Genomic DNA, 21,976 nt, shown 5'->3' on the forward strand with positions numbered 1-21,976 from the left:
TTATACTTATCTGTGTTTTGCTAAAAGTACATAACCATTTTGTGAATCACTTTCAGTTGTAAATTCAGTTAATATTTAAGGCTTGTATGTATCAAGCACTCTACAAAGTGCATTCACATTATCACTTAATTTCAGTTACATTTTTAGTAATTCTTGTTGGTATTGTTGACTACGTTTTATAATTGAAAGGTCAGACACATTACAGAACTTGGATATGGTCATATTAGTAAGTAATGAAACTAGGACTTGAATGTAAGTCCTTTTTTGCTGAACACAGTGTTCCACTATTATTGCCACGTTGATTATTAATAGACCCTCAAGTAAGACAGCATTAGAGCTTGCTCAGAAGTTTTATTTAGCTTTTTCCTCCTGTTAATACATAAAATAGATATATCAGAAATAATTGTTCAGTGACTTTAGTCATTCAAATGATGAAACTCCCCTTTAAAATTATATAACTTACCTCTGTAATCATGTAATGGCAGTTATCTGCTGCAGAGAGGAGTTTCTGTTTTATCTTTACATTTTTACTTTAGTGGAATCAGCTATATGTTAGGATTTTCAAACTCATTTTACATTTCAGAATAATGTATCTTTTCCAGCTGGCTGCAATAAAACTTGGCCGATACGGAGAAGACCTTCTTTTCTATCTCTATTACATGAACGGAGGAGACGTATTACAACTTTTAGCTGCAGTAGAGCTGTATGTTCAAAGTATTTTTAAAAACTTTTGTTATTATGGTAGATCTTGTTCTAAAAGATTTTCTTTTTAATGACAATGGCTGTAGTTTTTGTCTTTTGTCTTTGTTTTTAGAATGGAAATATTCATCAAGAAATTAAAGTTGTTTTGCTTTTAGCTGTATACATAAAAAGCATTTTCAAACTTAAATAACCCTAAATTTGTAAGAGGTCAGGATCAGCTTGATTTGTGCATTTGGTAAATCTGATTTTTATAAATAAATGAAGTATAAGATACAGTCCACAACTGTGGGTCATCTTTCTCCTTGTGGAACCACTTAATGCTAATGACAGTGAATTTCATCATTTATTATATATATTCAGCATTACAAGGGCAAGGCACTATGCATATTTCTTGTATATTTTGAAGTATTGATAAAATGAACTCCATAGTTATTATCAGAAGCCGGTTGGCCAACTTAAATAAACTAGTATTAAGAAATGGGTCCATTAAATATATTGTTTTTCTGAGCATTTCTGTTTTTACCTGATGCTCTAAGAATAAAAATTCTGTGTCATTTTTTTATATGTCCAGTTGGTAGCATTTTGTTAGCAATAGACATTCTATTAATCGTGTTTACTATAAAGTGAATTGTTAGCAAAAACTTACGACGTAATGATTGGGAGACCTTTTTATAGAGTTAAGTATTTTATATTATTAACATATTATTTAACATTATTAACATTCCTATAAATGGCATTGGATCAGATACTTTTAAAATGTAAAATTCACTGTGTTGGTAATAAATTGTTTTTAATTTCTCAGTTGAGAATTTGTTTTTTTCCATGTTTTCCCTCATTTTTTGTAAGACAGCATTTGTTACTTGTTCCTTTTGATTTACTCCATACATAAATAAATTCATCAGTCATTCATTCATCCATCACTGGCAGTTCTGTCTCATATCTTATTTATGTCTAAAAATATATAAACATATATAAAATATATGTCTAAAGTAACTCCTCATTGTATTGATAGGAGGGAATTTGTTTGCATGGAGGTTTGTTCTACCAGAGACATTTTTTGTGGTACATTTACCTCCTTTGGATGTTACTTCCCTGGTTTACAGGTGGTGTAAACTGTCATTAATTCTTATGTGAATATTAATGGATATCCTTTGGGCTATTGAGAATTTAGGATCAATGAGATCTGAATAAAAAATAAAAGTAATACACTCATTAAGAATTTTCTAAATATTTTAAAATTTGAAATTAGTTACAAATTTTATGTGAATTTAGTTAATTCAAATAGGCTTTGCATTTAGTTTCTTACAAAATAACACAAATAGTTGAGATTTTTGTTTGTTTTAATAGATATCTCAATTTCTGTTGAATATTAAGAATGAAAAAGGAGTGAAGTTTCTGGAACACTGGATCTTTATTTGGTCTGCCAAATTTTTTATCACATTGCTCGTAGAGCTTTTAAGATCTCATTTTGTTTGCATAAAAATAAAGATGTGTGTATTAATTAAAGAGTGTGGTTTTGGGAGAAATTTAAAAAGTCTTTTCCTATATTTATTTTACTAGGTTTGTATTTAATAACAATAAAAATCAGGGTAAAGAAGCATCAATATTCATATAGTTATTGTGTTGATTATTTTCTGAAAAGTGTTTTACAAGATGTAGAAAATGTTTGATATGAGCCACAGGAAAAAATTAATTGTCTTTTTCTCTTAAAAATTGAAGTTTTAACCGTGATTGGAGATACCACAAAGAAGAACGAGTATGGATTACCAGGGCACCAGGCATGGAGCCAACAATGAAAACCAATACATATGAGAGGGGAACATATTACTTCTTTGACTGTCTTAACTGGAGGAAAGTAGCTAAGGTATATTTTTTTCCGTGTGCAAATGTGTAAATGTTTAAATCTAGATTTTAATAAGAAGTGTCTTCTTTTATCTGTTTATATGTACCAGTACATCCATTCTAATAATGTGCCAGATATTTGCTGAGTCCTTTGTCTCCACCTCCTTGGCTTGTTTTAAATTCTGGGAGAGTATCTGGAAGTAGTTCATTTTACCTGTAGTTTAGGAAAATGATTGAACTTGGTAAGAAATTTTGTAATTTTTCACAAGCCTTGGTGACATTTGAAATATTTTTGTGTCTGCTCAGTTGTAAAATAAAGATACCCTCTTTCAATCCCGGTCATGTATTCTTATATTATTATTACTTTAAAGTAAGCAAATATGAGATTTTTTCTTAAAACCAGTATATAAATAGACATAGACTTTTTAAACACTTGCACTCATTGTAGGAAATTTGGTTGAGTTTTTATTTGCAAGTAAATATAAAGAAAGAAAATTGTAAGCATTAATCATGATTGTTCCTTTGACTAGTATGTGAAATAACTGGGGGGAAGAGGCCAATGGAAAATTGTTTTGGTTTGCAACTTTTCCTCACAAAAACACCTTTCTAACTGTCCCACATGTAGTTTTCATCAGTGCTGTGGCATATTACACATTTGTGTTTAGTTCCTTTTGTAGGTACTTACTCTGCCTAGTAGAAAATATAGTTCACAGTGTCTGATTTCATAACTTCAGGATTTCTCTGAATGTTCTTTCCACTGACAGATCTTAAGAATTAAAAACTAAAGAGTTAGTTTTGTTGGTTTTATTAAATTTAAACAGAAAAAACTACTTCTTTTCATTGAATAATTTTTTAGTGTTTTTTTTTAATCAGCTTTACTAAACTGAAGAGTAAAATATTTTTAAAAGATAAGATGCTTACCAGATAATTATTACAAAATTTTACATCCCTAAAAGACTTCATATAAAACATGAAAAAAAAAAACTGAAAAGGTGAGCTAAAAAAAAAAAAAGATGAGGGGGCAGAAAGAGGCGGCGGCGAGAAAAAAAAAAAAAAAAGATGACGACACATACAAAAGGTTAAACCTTTTCTCATTATTATATTTTGGGGTATTTCTCTAATGGTAAGTGTCATTGTTTCTCAGTCCAAGTCTAGATACCACTCTACACTGTACTTGAGTTATTTTAACAATTCTAATATGCACCTCTTGACTTTAAAAGGTAGATTCATGACCTAACCTTTAGTTAAATACAAATAATTACTTACAAATAGTATACAGGACATTGTGTATATTACCTGTTCTTTAATAAATATAATGAAGTAAAACCATAACTGTCGTATCAGGATTTGAATTTAACTCCTGTTTCCGCTGTTTATACTTTGACCTTGTACTAGTTTCCTTTCCATACCTGCTTCCTCTCCCTGGTGGCTCAGACGGTAAAGCGTCTGCCTGCAGTGTGGGAGACCTGGGTTCGATGCCTGGGTCAGGAAGATCCCCTGGAGAAGGAAATGGCAACCCACTTCAGTACTCTTGCCTGAAAAACCCCATGGACGGAGGAGCCTGGTAGGCTACAGTCCATGGGGGTCACAAAGAGTCAGACATAACTGAGCAACTTCTCTCTCTCTCTCTCTCTTCCTTATCTTTTAAATCAGAATGATTTTTGCCTCTGATTATCATGTAGATTAATTGAGATTACACAGGCACACATAGACACTGAGTGCACTGCTTGGCATACGTTAGGTATTTGATATGGGAGAGTAGTTGTGGTAGTTTGTTGTTGTTTTTATCAGTGTTATTATTATAGATTACTATAATTCCAAGATGGAGAAATTCTGATTGTTGTTAGGTCAGCGGTTCTAGCTTGCTTCAGAATTATCTGGAGGCCTTGTTTTATCATCTGGCAGGTTGCTGGGCCAACCTGCTTTGTTTCTGGTTCAAGTAGGTCTGTGGGTGGGACATGAGAAGTTGCTTTGCTAACAAATTCCCAAGTGATGCCAGTGATTGTGCTGGTCCTTGACACTATAGTTAGAGAACCTCATTCTATAGGAGGAGTATCTTTGGAAGGGAAAAATTCTAATAGTAAATAACTGAAGTTTGTTCTACTCATTTGAAGCTTTTTGCTCAAGATCATAAATTATTCCAAATACATGCAAAAAGAAATAGATATTTGCATCAGTAGATGTGTAATTTTAGTTGAATTTTAGTTTGAAATCTGTGAGGAAATCAACTTACATGAAAAAAAAAACCAGTTTTCCAGAAAGAGAAATATTCAGAAACAACTTGAACATTAATAAATTCCCTAATTTCCCATGAAAGCAATTTCTCAGGTAAATGTCATGTTAAAGAAAATTATATATGTTTGTGTGTGTATGTAAAGTAATAATTTTACCCAGTTTTGTCTGATCTCTCCTGTCTAAGTTGAGCATTTGCCTAACTTTTACCTTTAAAATGTTTAGCTGTGAAGTGAAAAATAAAATTTGAGAAATATCATTATTAAACTATTTTTGAGAAATCTTTATTAAAGTAATTTGTTGGCCACTTGCACTGATATTCTTCAACAAAATTATCTTCATAGTAATGAAAATAAGCAGAAATACTGGTTTCTATCAAGTATTAATATGCAGCTCTCTTCTTTTGATTCTATTTTAAAAATTCATGGACTTAAAACTTTTATGTTATATTCACAGAATAAACTTTTCACAAAGGCTTCTGGGGTTTGTTTTTTTAAAGGATGTTTTCACTGTTTTTCTAGAAATTGGATTAGGAATTAAGAATCCCATAGTATATTTATTAACAGACTTCAGCAAACTGTCTTCCATTGATGTGCCATGTCCCAAGTCAAAGTCCCCATCTGTAAAGTGATTGTGGTTTATTATTCACAGGTAAAGAACATGAATTTAATAGCATCAACTGATAAGAAGCCTTCTGTATGAAATAGTATTATAAGTTAATAGCTTGATGTTATCATGGTATTATTGAAAAATATTGACCTGATCGAGACCGTAATCATGTTTTCAGTCATACTTGTATTTCACTTCTGCAAATTACTTAATACTTTAAGTAAGGGATTAGATTATTTAAATCAGAAGTATGCTTTCTCCCCTAAAATTTTCTGTTGATTTCTAGGATACAGCCCCATTATTTATATAAAGAATTTCCTATATCTCAATAATGTATTTTCATAAAAATTTTGATACTGTAACCAAAAAAACATATGCAAAAAAAATTTTACATCATATTTGCTTATTCTTTTTTAGATAATCTATTTTGTTGTCACACTGTGTGATCTGTCCTATGTAATTAAGTTGGAATTATTAAATATCCTATTAATTTAAAAATTTGTTATATATAGTCTCAGTGAGTAAGATTTTTAAAATAATTTTATCCACAGAATTTTTAGGTGAAAATAGCTTTCTCAAACTATAAAGACTTATTAAAGTGTCAGAATTCTTTCAGGCTGAGTTTACCTTATGGGTCCAACACTGAGTAGGATTTTTAATGTTTAGGATCCTTTATCATATCATAACCTACTATAAATGTGATTTTTAGTGCCTAGAACTCTTTCTAGTCTTTAAACCATTTAACTGTCATCTACAAATCTTTTTTTCCATTAAAGCAATTATATGCATAGACCTTTGAATACCTAATCTTAGAATATTTAAAAATTTTAAGTGTTCTGTTCCTAAAACAAATGAAAATTTATGTTTATTTATTCATTAGCCATTAATTATACCCCTGCTGGGAGTCTGGCAACTCAGTAGTATTCTCAGTATTCTGGGCAGTAGATAGTGATACACAAAACAGACACACTTCTTGCCCCTACAGATTATACAAAAGTGTGTATGTGATGTGTGGTATGTGTGTACATGTAAGATAAATATGTAAAAAAGATATCAGTAAAGTTAGGGAACAAAGAAAAAGTCTTTTAAGTCTTTATGTCTTTTAAGAAAAATAAAAAGACATAGACAAAAAGATTTTTAAAATGAGACCAAATTTGATCTCTTTAATTTCTGAATCTCTGATATATAAAGTCTTTGAGATTTTAATTATTATATTTACTCCCTAGGTTTAGATTGATCTTCTAATATGATGAAGTTACTCTAGTTTAAATTCTGATAATATACAGTGTAATTCACCAGTGTACAATGATGAGGACAGGACAATGGAACATAATTTTAATTTCTATATCTCAGATAGTGGAGTATATGATTTGTCAGCTACAAACACACTTTATACCCAATAACTATACATATTTTGAATCTAAAGTTAGCCGATTTTAATTTCTAAAGAATAATACAACGGGAAGATACTTTCTCCACTAATTTAGATACTTATCTTTAGCCAGGCAATAAATTCTTTTAAAACCTAGACAGGGTATCTAGAGAGGGAGAGGTGCCTACACAAAGCTTTAGGAAGGCTATTTTGAGTATGATGATGATGCTGGTGTTTGCTAAAGTTTTACTGATAAGCAAATAAGCTCTGTGCCTTAGTTAACGCTAAAGTGAACTTCTTAAAAGTCATCACAGTGTGCCTGCCTTACAATCACTGGACTGAATTTTTTCAACATTATTTCTGGATAGAAGTGTAATTAAGTAGTTTTGGATCTCGGGCTAAAAATAGTGTGTTATACTGGAAAAATCATGGGCTTCGGTGTCCTACAGGTCTAGATCCTACTCCTTGATCTGCCAGTTATTGTATGACTTGGGCAGGTTACTTGTGAGCTTCATTTTCCTCCAATGCAAATATGAAGATAATGATGTCTACTTTTCAGTTATGAAGATGAGAACAAAACTAGTTCTGTCTCTAGTTTTGACACATACTAGGCTTCTGATACCTGCTATTTCTATAAATTCTTACTGTAATATCCTAAAATTTTAAATATTTGGTTTTATAACTCATGACCTAGGTTTTCATTGTAATAATGAAATTTTCACTTAATTTAATAATGAAAATATCTATCATGAATTAATTTGAAATAAAACAGGTAAAATATATTAAGCCATGGTACTGACATTACTTGACTTTCTTTAGTATGTAGTGCATATAATGGTTCATAATGTTTTAAATGGGATTAACTGAGATGGTTTGTGCTACCTGAATACAGGTTGTAGAATTAATAATTTTAGAACCTCTGGCCTTTTGGTTTAAAAAGGTGGTTTTTTTTTTTTAATATACAAAGTTATATTCTTCATCTCTCTTCTTGATCTTGGTGAAGTATGAAGAATTTGCTTTATCATTCTTAAATTTTAAAGCTCATGTAGTGTTTTGAAAGTTTAATTAAAATGAGCTATATATAGTTCATCTTCAGATGTGCCTGTAGCAAAAGCACTGTCAGTTTTGGGGTGGCAGTTACATCTTTTCAGGATTTGAGGATTGTGAAATGAAAAGTCTGGAGAGGTGTGAGTTTTCCCCAGATAATGACCTTAAAATAACTTTAATGTTTGTTTTTTAAAAAACATGTGATAAGACAAATAGAGAAATCCTTTATTTCCAAACTTTTTTCATGGAAAAAAGATTTTTAAGTTTTATACTTCATTGAAGGTAGCTTTACTTTAAATTATAATTTTTAATACTTTTTATTAGCAATACAGTAATTGCTCCCTTCAAACTTTTATTTTTGAGCAAAAAAAAATGCATAAAATTTCTGTGTCATAAAATAGATGCTCATGACTAGTCTCTGACTTTTATGCAGAAAGTCTACATTTTTGTATTTATCAGATAGAAACTACAGCACATTATTTTTCTTCAAGCTATATTTTACTTACTGGGGAAAAAAAGTTGGTATATCTCTTCATTCGTATTTCTTGTAGGTATTTTATTTGTTCATATAGTAAATATATTTTGACAAAAATCTGAGATCAGAGAGAGAGGAAATCATCTAAATTTTTAAATTTGGTTTTATAGGAGTTCCATCTGGAATATGACAAATTAGAAGAACGGCCTCACCTGCCATCCACCTTCAACTACAACCCTGCTCAGCAAGCCTTCTAAAAAAAGACTTCCCTTTTCTTGGGGTATGGCTGTCTCAGCACAATACTCAACATAACTGCAGAACTGATGTGGCTCAGGCACCCTGGTTTTAATTCCTTGAGGATCTGGCAATTGGCTTACGCAAAGGGTCACCATTTGAGGTCCTGCCTTACTAATTATGTGCTGCCCAACAACTAAATTTGTAATTTGTTTTTCTCTAGTTCGAGCAGGGTCTGAAGTTTTTTTCATTTATTTTTTTTTTTTTTTTGCCAGCAGACAGACTTGGGTCTGTAAAGACAAGCAAGTACACTGACAGAAGTTTACCATTTAGTTTCTAAAATGTAAAAAAAGAAAACCCACAAGAGACTCAACAGAATTAGACCACAAAATTTGCATTGTTCATTGTAGCACTATTGGTAATAAAATAACAAATGTTTGTGCATTTTTATGTGAAGATCCTTCTCGTATTTCATTTGGAAAGATGAGCAAGGTCTGCTTCCTTCATTTTACTTCCCCTTCTGTTTTTGAAAGGCAGTTTCGCCAAGCTTAACGCAAGAATATCTGACTGTTTAGAAGAAAGATATTGCCACAATCTCTGGATGGTTTCCAGGGTTGTGTTATTACTGAGCTTCATCTTTCCAGAATGAGCAAAACACTGTCCAGTCTTTGTTACGATTTTGTAATAAATGTGTACATTTTTTTTAAATTTTTGGACATCACATGAATAAAGGTATGTATGTACGAATGTGTATATATTATATATATGACATCTATTTTGGAAAATGTTTGCCCTGCTGTACCTCATTTTTAGGAGGTGTGCATGGATGCAATATATGAAAATGGGACATTCTGGAACTGCTGGTCAGGGGACTTTGTCGCCCTGTGCACTAAAGGGCCAGATTTTCAGCAGCCAAGGACATCCATACCCAAGTGAATGTGATGGGACTTAAAGACGTGAACTGAGACAATTCACTCTGGCTGTTTGAACAGCAGCGTTTCATAGGAAGAGAAAAAAAAGATCAATCTTGTATTTTCTGACCACATAAAGGCTTCTTCTCTTTGTAATAAAGTAGAAAAGCTCTCCTCACTGCAGTGTTGACTTTGATTTGAAATTGTGAACTTATTTCTTCAACATGAAAAAACAGAGAAGAAAAACTTTTACAACTGAATGGTATGACTGAACAATTTAAAATGCAGTCTTTTTTTTTTTTGCTTTTGACAGCTCATTTAATGGAACCATATACCATTTCATTTGCAGGTTAAAAATGTAGACATTCTTAGTGTTAACCAAGTCTAAACAAAGAAAACTATTTTTTAAGTGAATAATAACAGCATTAGAAATAAAACTTCTGAACACTCCAGACACCCAATCAAAACACTTTGCTTTTGTGAGAAGTGTATAAGAAATTTAATAGACCTTTGAGATATATCTTAAAGAAATAATGTACAAATTAAGCCAAAGAGAAGTGGAATCATCTTTCCCTTCAGTTTGCTTGCCTGGTTATTTCACATACACGCTGATGGATTCTTTTCCATTTAAAGATAAATATTGAAGTTATGAAAGTAGAACTAGAGATGGGAATTTTTTTTTAAAGCAATGAGTTTTTCTTTAAAATTTTCATTTTAAGCAATTTTTTTCTATGAAGAATGAAAGTTAATTGACATTTACTAAATCATGTTTGAAAATGAAACATAAACTTATTTGTATATTGAATATAAAATGACTCAAGACTTACCTTTTTCTATGTATTTTGAGATATGAGAAACTGACATCAAAGTATCAAGATTTTATAATCTTTACATTTAAACCAAAGCATCTCTTATGTAGGAAGATGGTACTTACGTAATTTAACTTTTGTGCAGATAAAAACTTCACAGAACACATACCTAACTTGGCATAAATAAGAATTAAATCCAGAAATCAATTTCTTAAAAGCAGATCACATTTTTTCATAATAATATACTATGTAAAATGTAACTTTTCCTACATAATCAAAAGAAAAAGAAAAAAATGGAAGGGGCTCTTTATTCTTACAAGTATAAACATACCACTATCACGATTGGGACTGTGTGAATAACTCACAAAAACAAGATAGCTCATCAAGTGGTTTGGCTTTCTACTTGTTTGTTTTTAACTGCTATATGCAAAGTTTTAAGTGCATATTTTTCCAGTTTTCTGAGTTCTTTTTTACTCTGAATCATCAAAATGAGAAAATTCTTACATGTAAACAAACTTTTTATAATTTGTTGATAGCAGAAATTGCCATGTTCTTGACTTCAAATCCAAGTTTAAAAATTCTATCTGAAATCTTTAAAATACTAAACTGTTTAGCACACTGTTATATTCCTTGGTTTTATAATTTGTGGTTACATATGGACAGAAGTTGACCTAAACTAATATTTCCAGTTGCCTTAGATTTAATTCTGTTAACTTTTCCCTCTATAACTAGTGACACATACATTTGCTAAATAAGTTTTGTGATTATACTGTAATTGGCTTTCTGAAACAAAAGCTACTTAGTTGCAAAAGAAAGTCCTTTCAGCTGTTTAGTTTCAGATATATTCTGTGCTGCTTGTGGTGATACTGTAATATGATAAATTTCACCTTTAGGAATTTTTCACTGCACAGATAGTTTCACTGGATACAACATTTTAATTAAATGAAATTTTAAATTCTCACAGTATATAAATTTTTCCAGTTTCATTGGTCTTTTCCTTTTTGCCACTGAACCTGGGACACAGTAGGTGCTTGATAAATACATGTTGATTGGTATAAATGGATAATTCCAATTTGAAAATAAAGCAGTGGGCTTTGAAATAACTTTCTGCCGTAGTTCCATTTTTAAAAGAATCTTTTTAGGTATTTTCAATTCTCAAAACTGTAAAATTTTTCCCACTCTGGCTAATCCTTTTGAATCTTCCTTCATTCCAAAACCATAGATCTTCCATTCTTTTGCACCTGAGCATGGCTGCAAAGGAGGACTCACTTATTTTCACTTAAATTTGCTTAATAGCATCAATCTTGCAAAAAAATTGCTGAGAAATTAAGTGTGTATATGTGTAAAGAAAGGGGATGTCCATGTTTAACGTTCTCTTAACCATGGTTTGTCTGTGAGTTAACAAAGAAGATACAGGAATACCTGGTAACTGGTTCTAAAACAGTCTCTGGAAAATGACATAAGCCAAATATATCTCAATGTCTTTAAAACATATATCATAATGGCATGTCAAGTTTCTCTCTTTGCTGCTAGTTTTACAGCATCACTAATGAATTAGATCATACCATGAATAAATGACAAATCTAGGAGATGAGCAAATAAACACATTAAAAGTCAAAATTGGAAATCTCAATCTAACCCAGTAATCTTTTAAAATTACATCAAATAGGATACATTGCACCAGAAAAATTACTTAGTTTTGCACTTTGGTTGCTATTAAAAGAATAAAGGCTGGTGGGATATACCATGGCTTAAAAGTTGTTCATATGTAGGTCAAATTGTTATTCTATTGCCAAAAACAACTAATGTAATCTTCAACTACGTTAACACAAGTACAGTGCTCAGAACAAGATAGGAAAGTTTGATGTATTTTTAGAGCTACCATGACTAGGGAAGGCAGGAGAAAGTGTGACGTGCATTCTAGCTACCAAGCAACACACTAAGTGTTTTACATGGATTAATATGTTGTCTTAAGCATAGCATCAGAGGTAAGGTTTTTGAATATCCTCATTATATGTTAAAGTATTAAAAAAAAAACCCACCAGGAAGAAGGAATGTGTAGCATTAGAGAATAAACTTAGGAACCAATAATCTGTCTTCAGGTATCAAACTTGAGCTGTCAGTGAAAGACTAATTTGTGTAACTGAAGGGCAGAACTACAACCGATAAGATTTCGGCACAATATTAAAATGTAACTGAGATAAGATTTTGAAAAGAGTTGATTTGTAAGGCATTAAATTCAACTTCACATGATGTAACCAAGGAGAGACTGGCTGGACAGTGTTCTGTGTACAAGGTAAGGAATTGAACTGGATGACTGAGTTTCTGTCATTGATTGAAAACATGTTTAAGTGGGATAATTACTGTATTTAAGCAAACCTAATTGCCAACAATTTTAAGGTAACATTATTTTGTATTCACAAAGGGACAAAAGTAGTTCAGTTAGAGAAATCACAAATTTCAAAATGCCTAGCAGTTTCAAAGGTGTCACATATGGGAAGAATTGAGTTGATCAGATGCAGCCCTCGGAAGAGAGACAGCAGACAACTATGGGGAGACATAGTAGCTGTCTTCAAATACAAGAAGGATTTAAATGAAGAGGGCAAGTCTCAAACCAGCGGGTGGAAGTTGAGACAAATTTTTGTTCTCTATATTAAGGTGCCTATCCCACAGTATTAAATGCTTCATGAAGTGAGATTTCCATCAACAGAAATGTTGAAGCAGAAACGTTGAAACTAGATGACTTGTCAGAATTGATGTTGAGGCAACTATCTTTTTGAGTAAGACGTTGGATTTGGTAACTTCAGCTCTTTTCATATGTTGATACTCTTCCTGATCTGAAGTCAAAGAACATGATGTCATCAGGGCTAAAAATTACATTCTGAAAACACTGATTAGTCTAAAATGTGCTCTTCTCTTAGTCATAAGTAAGGTTTACTTTAAATTACTGCAGTATCTTTGGAAAGATTTAATCCAAAAAGGCAACTTGCATTTTTAATTTTGGAGTAGGAACATGAAACGGTAAAGCACTAGTAAATCATGTGTATGTGTATATTCCCAGACTTATTTATGTTTGTATTTAGTTCTACATTCAAAGGAGAAAAGAGTTTTAAAATTTTGAGGTGAATTTCAGCCTGTAATCATACACTGTATTAGTGTACAATCTGTTTTCTGTCACATTGGTGATCATAAAAATTTGATGAAGCAATAATCCTATTTTTTTATTCATAAAGAAAACTGATCATTAAATTTGATTATAGAAAGCTTAATTTGGATTGAGACAGCTGCAGGAACTCACCAGTTATCCTCTAGTTAGGTAATTCTCAAACTCGCTGTGCACAAGAATCAACTGGGGAACATACTAAAAATATATTTTAGGTCTCATGTTTACATACTCTGAGGATCTATGGAGAGGCCAAGAATACAAAATTTAGTTAAGTACCACAAGTCATTTCTGAGGTTAGTGAACTACCACTTATACTATTCTATGCCTACTGTATAAGTATTAACTAGAATAAAATCCTCAGATCCTGATGAAACTCAAACCAAGTTGATCTTGGGATAATGCATTACTGTGTATCGAGGGCATCAACCAGTGTTCTAGTACAGACACTGCATTGTTAACAATAGTATTTACTAGAGCAGAATACGAAGGGAGTTAAATCCATTTCCAAGTACAACACAGCAAAGATGCTTTTTCTCTTTTTTTTTAACGTTAGCAATTTCCTTGGGATATTTTTGCTAGACATTAGATTGCCACTTCAACTTACATGTGTAAAAACTGCTAAGGGCAGTTGGGTGCACTATCAACTCTATGTCCATCAGCTGAAAAGTTTTTTTTAATCCAGTCATTTAAATAACTTGAAAATGCCAAGAAGTCAATGGTAGTTTTCACTGTCGTAATTTCCTATCTGTCGAAAACCCAAATTATTGCATTGTCTTAACAGCTTATGGCCACCACTTGGCATTTGCCAAAATATTTAATACTTTAGCTAATAAACTACTTATCTTCTCTATAGCAAAACTGAGTTTTCATTTCTAAGGCCTGAGAAGGCATCTGCTGTTGCTAAGTCACTTCAGTCGTGTCCGACTCTGTGTGACCCCATAGACAGCAGCCCACCAGGCTCCCCCATCACTGGGATTCTCCAGGCAAGAACACTGGAGTGGGTTGCCATTTCCTTCTCCAATGCATGAAAGTGAAAAGTCAAAGTGAAATTGCTCAGTTGTGTCCAATTCTCAGCGACCCCATGGACTGCAGCCTACCAGGCTCCTCCGTCCATGGGAAATTCCAGGCAAGAGTACTGGAGTGGGGTGCCATTGTCTTCTCCGAGAAGGCATCCACCACACCACAAATATATTTTGACATTTTTGTTAGAGAAGGTGAGATAAAATAGCCTGTGCCCCACATGGTAGTTCCTTTAAGCAACAACTGAGGATACTAGCTGAGGAAAACAAATTTTTATTATGAATCAGAGCTAGTCTCGATTTTCATAAGCATACCCTGAAACATAATGTTCTGCTAACATGCATTTGTATTTAGCCTAAGTAACATTTTGATCACATAATTTAATTTTTAAAACTTTTAACAGGTGATGTTTTTCTTCCAGACCAATCTATTCTCTAGTATATACTGAAGAAAATTTTAGAAATAACACTTGAGGGTTCTTTAAACATTTTGGGAGAAATGCATCAAATTTCAAAGAGTGTTATGATGTCAACAAATGGCCGGGTGTACGGAATTATTTTTAGGACCAGCTCTATGGTTACTCATTTATAATGAAAAGACTTCTAAGTTGAACTTCGAAATTGATGATTATTCAAAAATATACAGCTCAATGAGAAAAAATTACATGCAGGAATGATATAAATAGTTTTATCCTTTGTATAAAAATAAAGATTTAGGGCAGCCAGAATGTTTTGAAGCTACCTTTAAATCTGTTACATACTGAACATTTATTTTAAGATATAATTACCATATGTAACAGTTGCATGAAAAAATGGTCTGTTTTAAGAGAAAATTTGAGCTGTTAAATATTTTTCCTCTTAGGAGTCAGACATTTTTATTTTTAATGTTTTAGGTTATAATCTTCAAATGGTTAATAGTCTTCAAATATAAAACAAGTTATGTCCCTTTATTGAGTGGAAAATCATACCTGTTTTTTAAAATAATTTTTTTCAGCTCACTCTAAACAATTTAATATTTGAATGTTAAATGAGTTGACTTGCATATCACTTTTTGGAATCCTAATTCTGTCTAATGAATAGAGCCAAAATCTTTTTGCAGTGATAGTGTTCATTAATGAACAGCAATGTCCTCTGTCCCAGAAGTGTTTGTCAGCAGGAAAACAGGGAAAAGAAAGGTTTAGACTTTTGTTTCCAACCTCCAGTTATCTATTTTTCTTAGCATTATGGTTTAGTTTTCTAAACCATATCAAAAGAGAATACTGAAGAAATTTAAGAATAGCCTAAGAAAAAAGGGCCTAAGGACATGACAGTTGTCTTCCCATATCTTAAATTTGTAAGGCAGATTATCATTTGTGAGACAGACTGTCTAACCTGTGTAACACCAGAGGGCAGAATAAGGATATTTACATGGATGTTATGGCAAGGCAGATTTCAACTTAGAAGAAAATACTACACCATAAATGTTTTAAATGTCCAAAAATCAAATGAATAGCATTAGGAGTTAATGACTTTTTCATCACTGGAAGTGTCCAGGCAAAAGCAAGGAAGCTGCTATTAGAAGTATTGGGTGATTCCCTGCATTAAGAGGAAGATAGACTTTTCTTCTGGGGCTTCTCTGATAGCTCAGTTGGTAAAGAATCTGCCTGCTATGCAGGTGACCAAAATTTGATTCCTGGGTCAGGAAGATCCTCTGCAGGAGGGATAGGCTACCCACTCCAGTATTCTTGGGCTTCCCTGATGGCTCAGCTGGTAAAGAATCCGCCTACAATACAGGAAACCTGGGTTCGAACCCTGGGCTGGGAAGATCCACTGGAGAAGGGAACAGCTACCCACTCCAGTATTCTGGCCTGGAGAATTCCACAGACTGTATAGTCCGTGGGGTGGCAAAGAGTCGGACACGACTGAGGACCTTTCATTCACTCGGGCTTTTCTTCTACCCTAAAATGATTTAATGATTTGTGTTAACATCTCGTTCCCTGTGTTTACTTCTACAGTAATAGAAGCTTTGAATAGCTTGAATTTAGTTCTGACAAGTCTCTCTGAAACCTGAATACTACACTTAATCTCCCTCTCCTGCATAACACAGTACTACTGATATTTGCTATGCATCTAAAAATGAGCTGTTTTCAACACAAGTGTTTCAGAGTAAAATTAAACAGGAGGACCAGATTAAGTCATCAACTCCTGCATTCTCTACCCACTGCCTTCCCGCCACCACCGCTTCATAGTCAGGTTTCACAATATGGGTTTTGATCAAGGCTAACCATACTTGAATATAAGTATATAAGCACATTTTAAATCCACTTGTATCACCTACACTTCTTTTGTATTGAATACAATAATTCCTTAGCAATGGTGTAGTACAGTAGAAGGGATTTCCCTTGTAGCTCAGCTGGTAAAGAATCTGCCTGCTACACAGGAGACCCACGTTCGATCCCTGGGTGGGAAAGATTCCCTGGAGAAAGAAATGGCAACCCACTCCAGTATTCTTGCCTGGATAATCCCACAGACAGAGGAGCCTGGCGGGCTACAGTCCATGGGGTCACAAGAGTTGCATGTGACTTACTGACTAAACCACCACCAGTAGAGGAAAAAAAGAATGGGCCATGTAATATGCCATAATAAACACATGCACAATTTTGGAAAAGGTATTTAATTTTGTTCCTCTTCATCTCATGGTAAGATTAAATTAGAGCATTTGCTTATAGTTGGTGTTCAGTAGATGTTGGTCCATTTCTCCAAAGACAGACACTCCCCCTGTTAGTCATGGTACTAGGAGGCACTTTCCATATTTTGGAATTATTAAATGACTTTTTAACAGAACTGGGAACTGTTAAGAGAGTAATACCTAAGTTTTCAAAGAACATGGGAATAACAAAATCAACTTGGAATAAAAGTCATGAAATGCTCCAGTCTGAAACATCAGTTACGTCAAACTATTTATTCTTAATGTTAAGACCAAAACTTCTTAGCTTCTTGCTTTCTAATTTCAAAGCTGATTTCCCTTTTACTACATTTGTATTTATATACATAGATGTTCACTTCCATTAACATGAAAGACTGACAGGTGGCAAGAATTTAGGAAATCCAACCAGCACTTCCAGTACAGTATTATGAATTTACTAATATGAAGTGATTATCTGTGCTTTTTGCTTTTCTTTTTCAGTTGCAAAGATAGAGGCTGTATACAAATAAATTTGAACTTTGAAAAAATATTTTTAAAAATTATTTACTATTTAAAACAAAATGCAAAGTCTTTGGGAGCTTTTTTTCCTACTTAATATTTAACTAGGTAATATTTAAGATCCCTTCCTGTTCTACCATGATTATAACTATCTAAAAATAGTAAGTCATGTTCTCAATAATAATTATGTGCAATATCATAGGTAAAGTTTATAGACAGGAAAAAATAAAAGCAATTAGAAAAGACAGTGGCCACAGGAAATTTATTTAGAATGTAAAATTCTGACGCTAATAGCAAATATTTTACTTTCACAATGAAGCACGGCAAGAAAGTTAATATTAGCAAGCTGGAAACGATTTATTACAGCTTTAAGCATTTTTAAAGTTAGGACCAAACAGAAAGAAAACTTAATTTTCTGTGACAATAACAAAATCTAAATTTACATAACTAAAGGAAAAAGTTTGATAAATTTTTTCTATATATTTTTTGTTTTTGGATCACTCGTGCTTTCATTCATATTTACTCTTCTCGAATTGCAAATGTCTAAAACCTATGCAGCATGTGAATTTTAATGAGAAAAGGTGATGACACAATATTAATTTTCTCCCCTATATTTTAGCTATCCAAGTGTGTAGTTTCAGTGTGAAAAACTTCACAATGTGCAAATTTTGAAAATCACATATAAACATTTTCCCAACATATTCCAAATTCACTATTCCTAGCCCTACTTATGATCATTCTTTTTACATTTTAATAAAGGTATATATACATATGAAATTGTATATTGCAACTTTAACATCAGTCACAGGACTTCTTGAGGAATATTGATCTTGAGAACAAACTATAAATAACAATGGTTTTAATGTCCTTGTTTAGATACGTTTTATTTTTTCTTTTAAAAAGAACTTCATCAAGGCTTGACCATGATTCTCCTGAAAACATTGCTGTAAACAAAGAAGTACATCAAGTAAGTTAGTCCGGTCCTGAGTACTGCAGTCTTAATCTCAATTTTAATTGGTGGACAACTATGCAAAGAAAAGACTAGTTTTTCCTTTTCCTGTGTTGCCTCTGCCCTCCACAGGAAACAAGATGCTCAGTGGCCTCAGAGCTCAGAATCTCTGACTTCCTAAGTGTTCTTACTACTATCCTAACTTAAGAGAGTTGATGGTGACCTGTTTTCAGAAACTGAGGGGCTGACATATCCAACCTTTCTTGGAAATGTGAAAAGGCAGCCCCAGTTCAAATAAATGAAACTGGTAACACACAGCATTCCATTAAGGATAAAATAGAAGTATGGAAAGTCTTTTTGATATGTTTGACTTTTAGTAAGAAACACATGAAATAATGAAAGGTTCAGAAGAGAAGCAAGCTAATTTAAATAAGAATTAAGAGGAGTAAGTTCAGCTCAGTCGCTCAGTCGTGTCCAACTCTTTGAGACCCCATGGACTGCAGCACCCCAGGCTTCCCTGTCCATTACCAACTCCCGGAGCTTACTCAAACTCATGTCCATTGCATCCGTGATGCCATCCGACCATCTCATCTTCTGTCATCCCCTTCTCCTCCTGCCTTTAATCTTTCCCAGCATCAGGGTCTTTTCCAGTGAGTCAGTTCTTCACATCAGGTGGCCAAAGTTTTGAAGTTTCAGCTTCAGCATCAGTCCTTCTAATGAATATTCAGGACTGATTTCCTTTAGGATGGACTGGTTGGATCTCCTTGCAGTCCAAGGGACTCTCAAGAGTCTTCTCAAACACCACAGTTAAAAAGCATCAATTCTTCAGCGCTCAGCTTTCATTAGAGTCCAACTCTCACATTCGTACATGACTACTGGAAAAACCATAGCTTTGACTAGACGGACCTTTGTTGGTAAAGTAATGTCTCTGCTTTTTAATATGCTGTCTAGTTTGGTCACTCCAGTACTCTTGCCTGGAAAATCCCATGTACGGAGGAGCCTGGTAGGCTGCAGTCCATGGGTTTGCTAAGAGTCGGACACGACTGAGCAACTTCCCTTTCACTTTTCACTTTCATGCATTGGAGAAGGAAATGGCAACCCACTTCAGTATTCTTGCCTAGAGAATCCCAGGAATGGGGGAGCCTGGTGGGCTGCCATCTATGGGGTCGTACAGAGTCGGACACGACTGAAGCAACTTAGCAGCCGCAGCTAGTTTGGTCATAGCTTTTCTTCCAAGGAGCAAGAGTCTTTTTCATGGCTGCAGTCACCATCTCCAGTGATTTCGGAGCCCTAGAAAATAAAATCTCTCACTGTTTCCATTATTTCCCCATTTATTTGCCATGAAGTGATGGGACCAGATACCATGATTTTAGTTTTTTCAATGTTGAGTTTTAAGCCAGCTTTTTCACTCTCCTCTTTCACTTTCATCAAGAGGCTCTTCAGTTCTTCGCTTTCTGCCGTAAGGGTCGTGTCATCTGAATATCTGAGGTTATTGATATTTCTCTGGAAAATCTTGATTCCAGCTTGTGCTTCATCTAGCCTGGCATTTCACATGATGTACTCTGCATGTAAGTTAAATAAGCAGTGTGACAATATACAGCCTTGACGTACTCCTTTCCCAATTTGGAATCAGTCTGTTGTTCCATGTCCAGTTCTAACTGTTGCTTCCTGACCTGCATATAGGTTTCTCATGAGGCAGGTCAGGTGGTCTGGTATTTCTATCTCTTGAAAAATTTTCCACCATTTGTTGTGATCCACACAGTCAAAGGCTTTGGCATGGTCAATAAAGCAAAAGTAGATGTTTTTCTGGAACTCTCTTGCTTTTTCGATGATCCAGCAGATGTTGGCAATTTGATCTCTGGTTCCTCTGCCTTTTTGAAACTTAGCTTGAACATCTGGAAGGTCACAGTTCATTCACTGTTGAAGCCTGGCTTGGAGAATTTTGAGCATTACTTTACTAGCGTGTGAGATGAGTGCAATTGTTTGGTAGTTTGAACATTCTTTGGCATTGCTTTTCTTTGGGATTGGAACTTTTGGGATTGAAAACTGACCTTTTCCAGTCCTGTGGCCACTGCTGAGTTTTCCAGATTTGCTGGCATATTGAGTGCAGCACTTTCACAGCATCATCTTTTTGGATTTGAAATAGCTCAGCTGGCATTCCATCACTTCTACTAGCTTTGTTCATAGTGATGCTTCCTAAGGCCCACTTGACTTTGCATTCCAGGATGTCTGGCTCTAGGTGCTTGATCACACCATTGTGGTTATTTGGGTCATGAAGATCTTTTCTGTATAGTTCTGTGTATTCTTGCCACCTCTTCTTAATATCTTCTGCTTCTGTCAGGTCCATACCGTTTCTGTCCTTTATTGTGCTCATCTCTGCATGAAATGTAGATGCCGTGTGGGGCCACCCAAGATGGACGGGTCATGGCCAAAAGTTCTGACAAGTGGTTCACTGGAGAAAGGAATGCCAACCCCCTTCAGTATTCTTGCCTTGAGAATCCCATGAACAGTATGAAAAGGCAAAAAAGCATGAAAAAAGAGTAAAGAGCAGAAGGCTAGATGGCAACAGTTTCTTCAAATACTTTTAGAATAATCATAAAGAAGGAAAGTGACTAAATGCAAAACTTGAAAAAAATGAATTTAAAAGCCTTTAAGAATTTAGGTTAAAATAAGAATATTTTCTGTTGTTTGTTCTCTAGATTTACTTGGAAGACCATCTTGCCTCAGTTTTGAGGCAAAGGTTACATTCACACAACTCTCTGAGCTCTAGAATCATTGCAAAGTGAATCATATTCATTAAATTATTTTTAAACAACCCCATCCCTGTTTTACGAACAGCTATAGGAATTAATTCTGCCTCAAGGTTTAGTTGCTCACCACCACATCAGAGCTATGAGATCCAAAAAATCTAATCTGTTCACTACTGCCTCAGATCCTAGATTGGCTTTAGCCTTCTTGAAAAGGAAAATATTTATAATCTACTGTAGGAAAGAGATTCACACTGAAAATCTGTAATCTTAGGTTAATATGCTTCCACTAATAAACTCACTTTTCCTTTCAGGTAGTGTGTGTAATCACTAACAATTGTCTTCATGCCAACAGAAAGGGAAGAAAATAATATAAAATAGTCTCTCAAAACTTGAAAGCTATTAAAGTACAAAGAGTCTTCCTGACTTGGAAAATTTCCAAACCCTGCATCTTCTTAATTTATTCAGAAAAACACTTGGGGTCTTCCTATAATTAAACTTGCTTTTACCCCTTGCTTGGAAATACAACATAAAAGAGTGCTTCAAAGTAACAGATCAGGACCTCAGTTGAAAAGTACTATACCAGTAAACCAACATTTGAAATCCAAGAAAGAGAAGTCAAGAATTCTATGATTCGGTGTTTCCATATTCATCAGGAACGGAATATGAATATATGAC

General features: G+C 33.8%; 1 protein-coding gene across 7 annotated transcripts in view; it reads left to right on the forward strand.

Annotated features, from left to right (window-relative positions):
* CNOT2 (CCR4-NOT transcription complex subunit 2) overlaps positions 1–9,603 on the forward strand; it is a 132,036-nt gene extending 122,433 nt beyond the window's left edge. For all 7 annotated transcript variants that reach the window (XM_070370601.1, XM_070370598.1, XM_005887720.2 and 4 more), the window contains 3 exons: positions 603–703; positions 2,422–2,566; positions 8,450–9,603. In XM_070370601.1, coding sequence (XP_070226702.1) covers positions 603–703; positions 2,422–2,566; positions 8,450–8,536 — 333 coding nt within the window. In that variant the 3' untranslated portion in view covers positions 8,537–9,603. The remainder of the gene's footprint in view (positions 1–602; positions 704–2,421; positions 2,567–8,449) is intronic.
* The last annotated feature ends 12,373 nt before the right edge of the window (positions 9,604–21,976 follow it).

The sequence above is a fragment of the Bos mutus genome, chromosome 5 (assembly GCF_027580195.1).
Source record: "Bos mutus isolate GX-2022 chromosome 5, NWIPB_WYAK_1.1, whole genome shotgun sequence".
In the NCBI taxonomy this organism is placed as follows: domain Eukaryota; kingdom Metazoa; phylum Chordata; class Mammalia; order Artiodactyla; family Bovidae; genus Bos; species Bos mutus.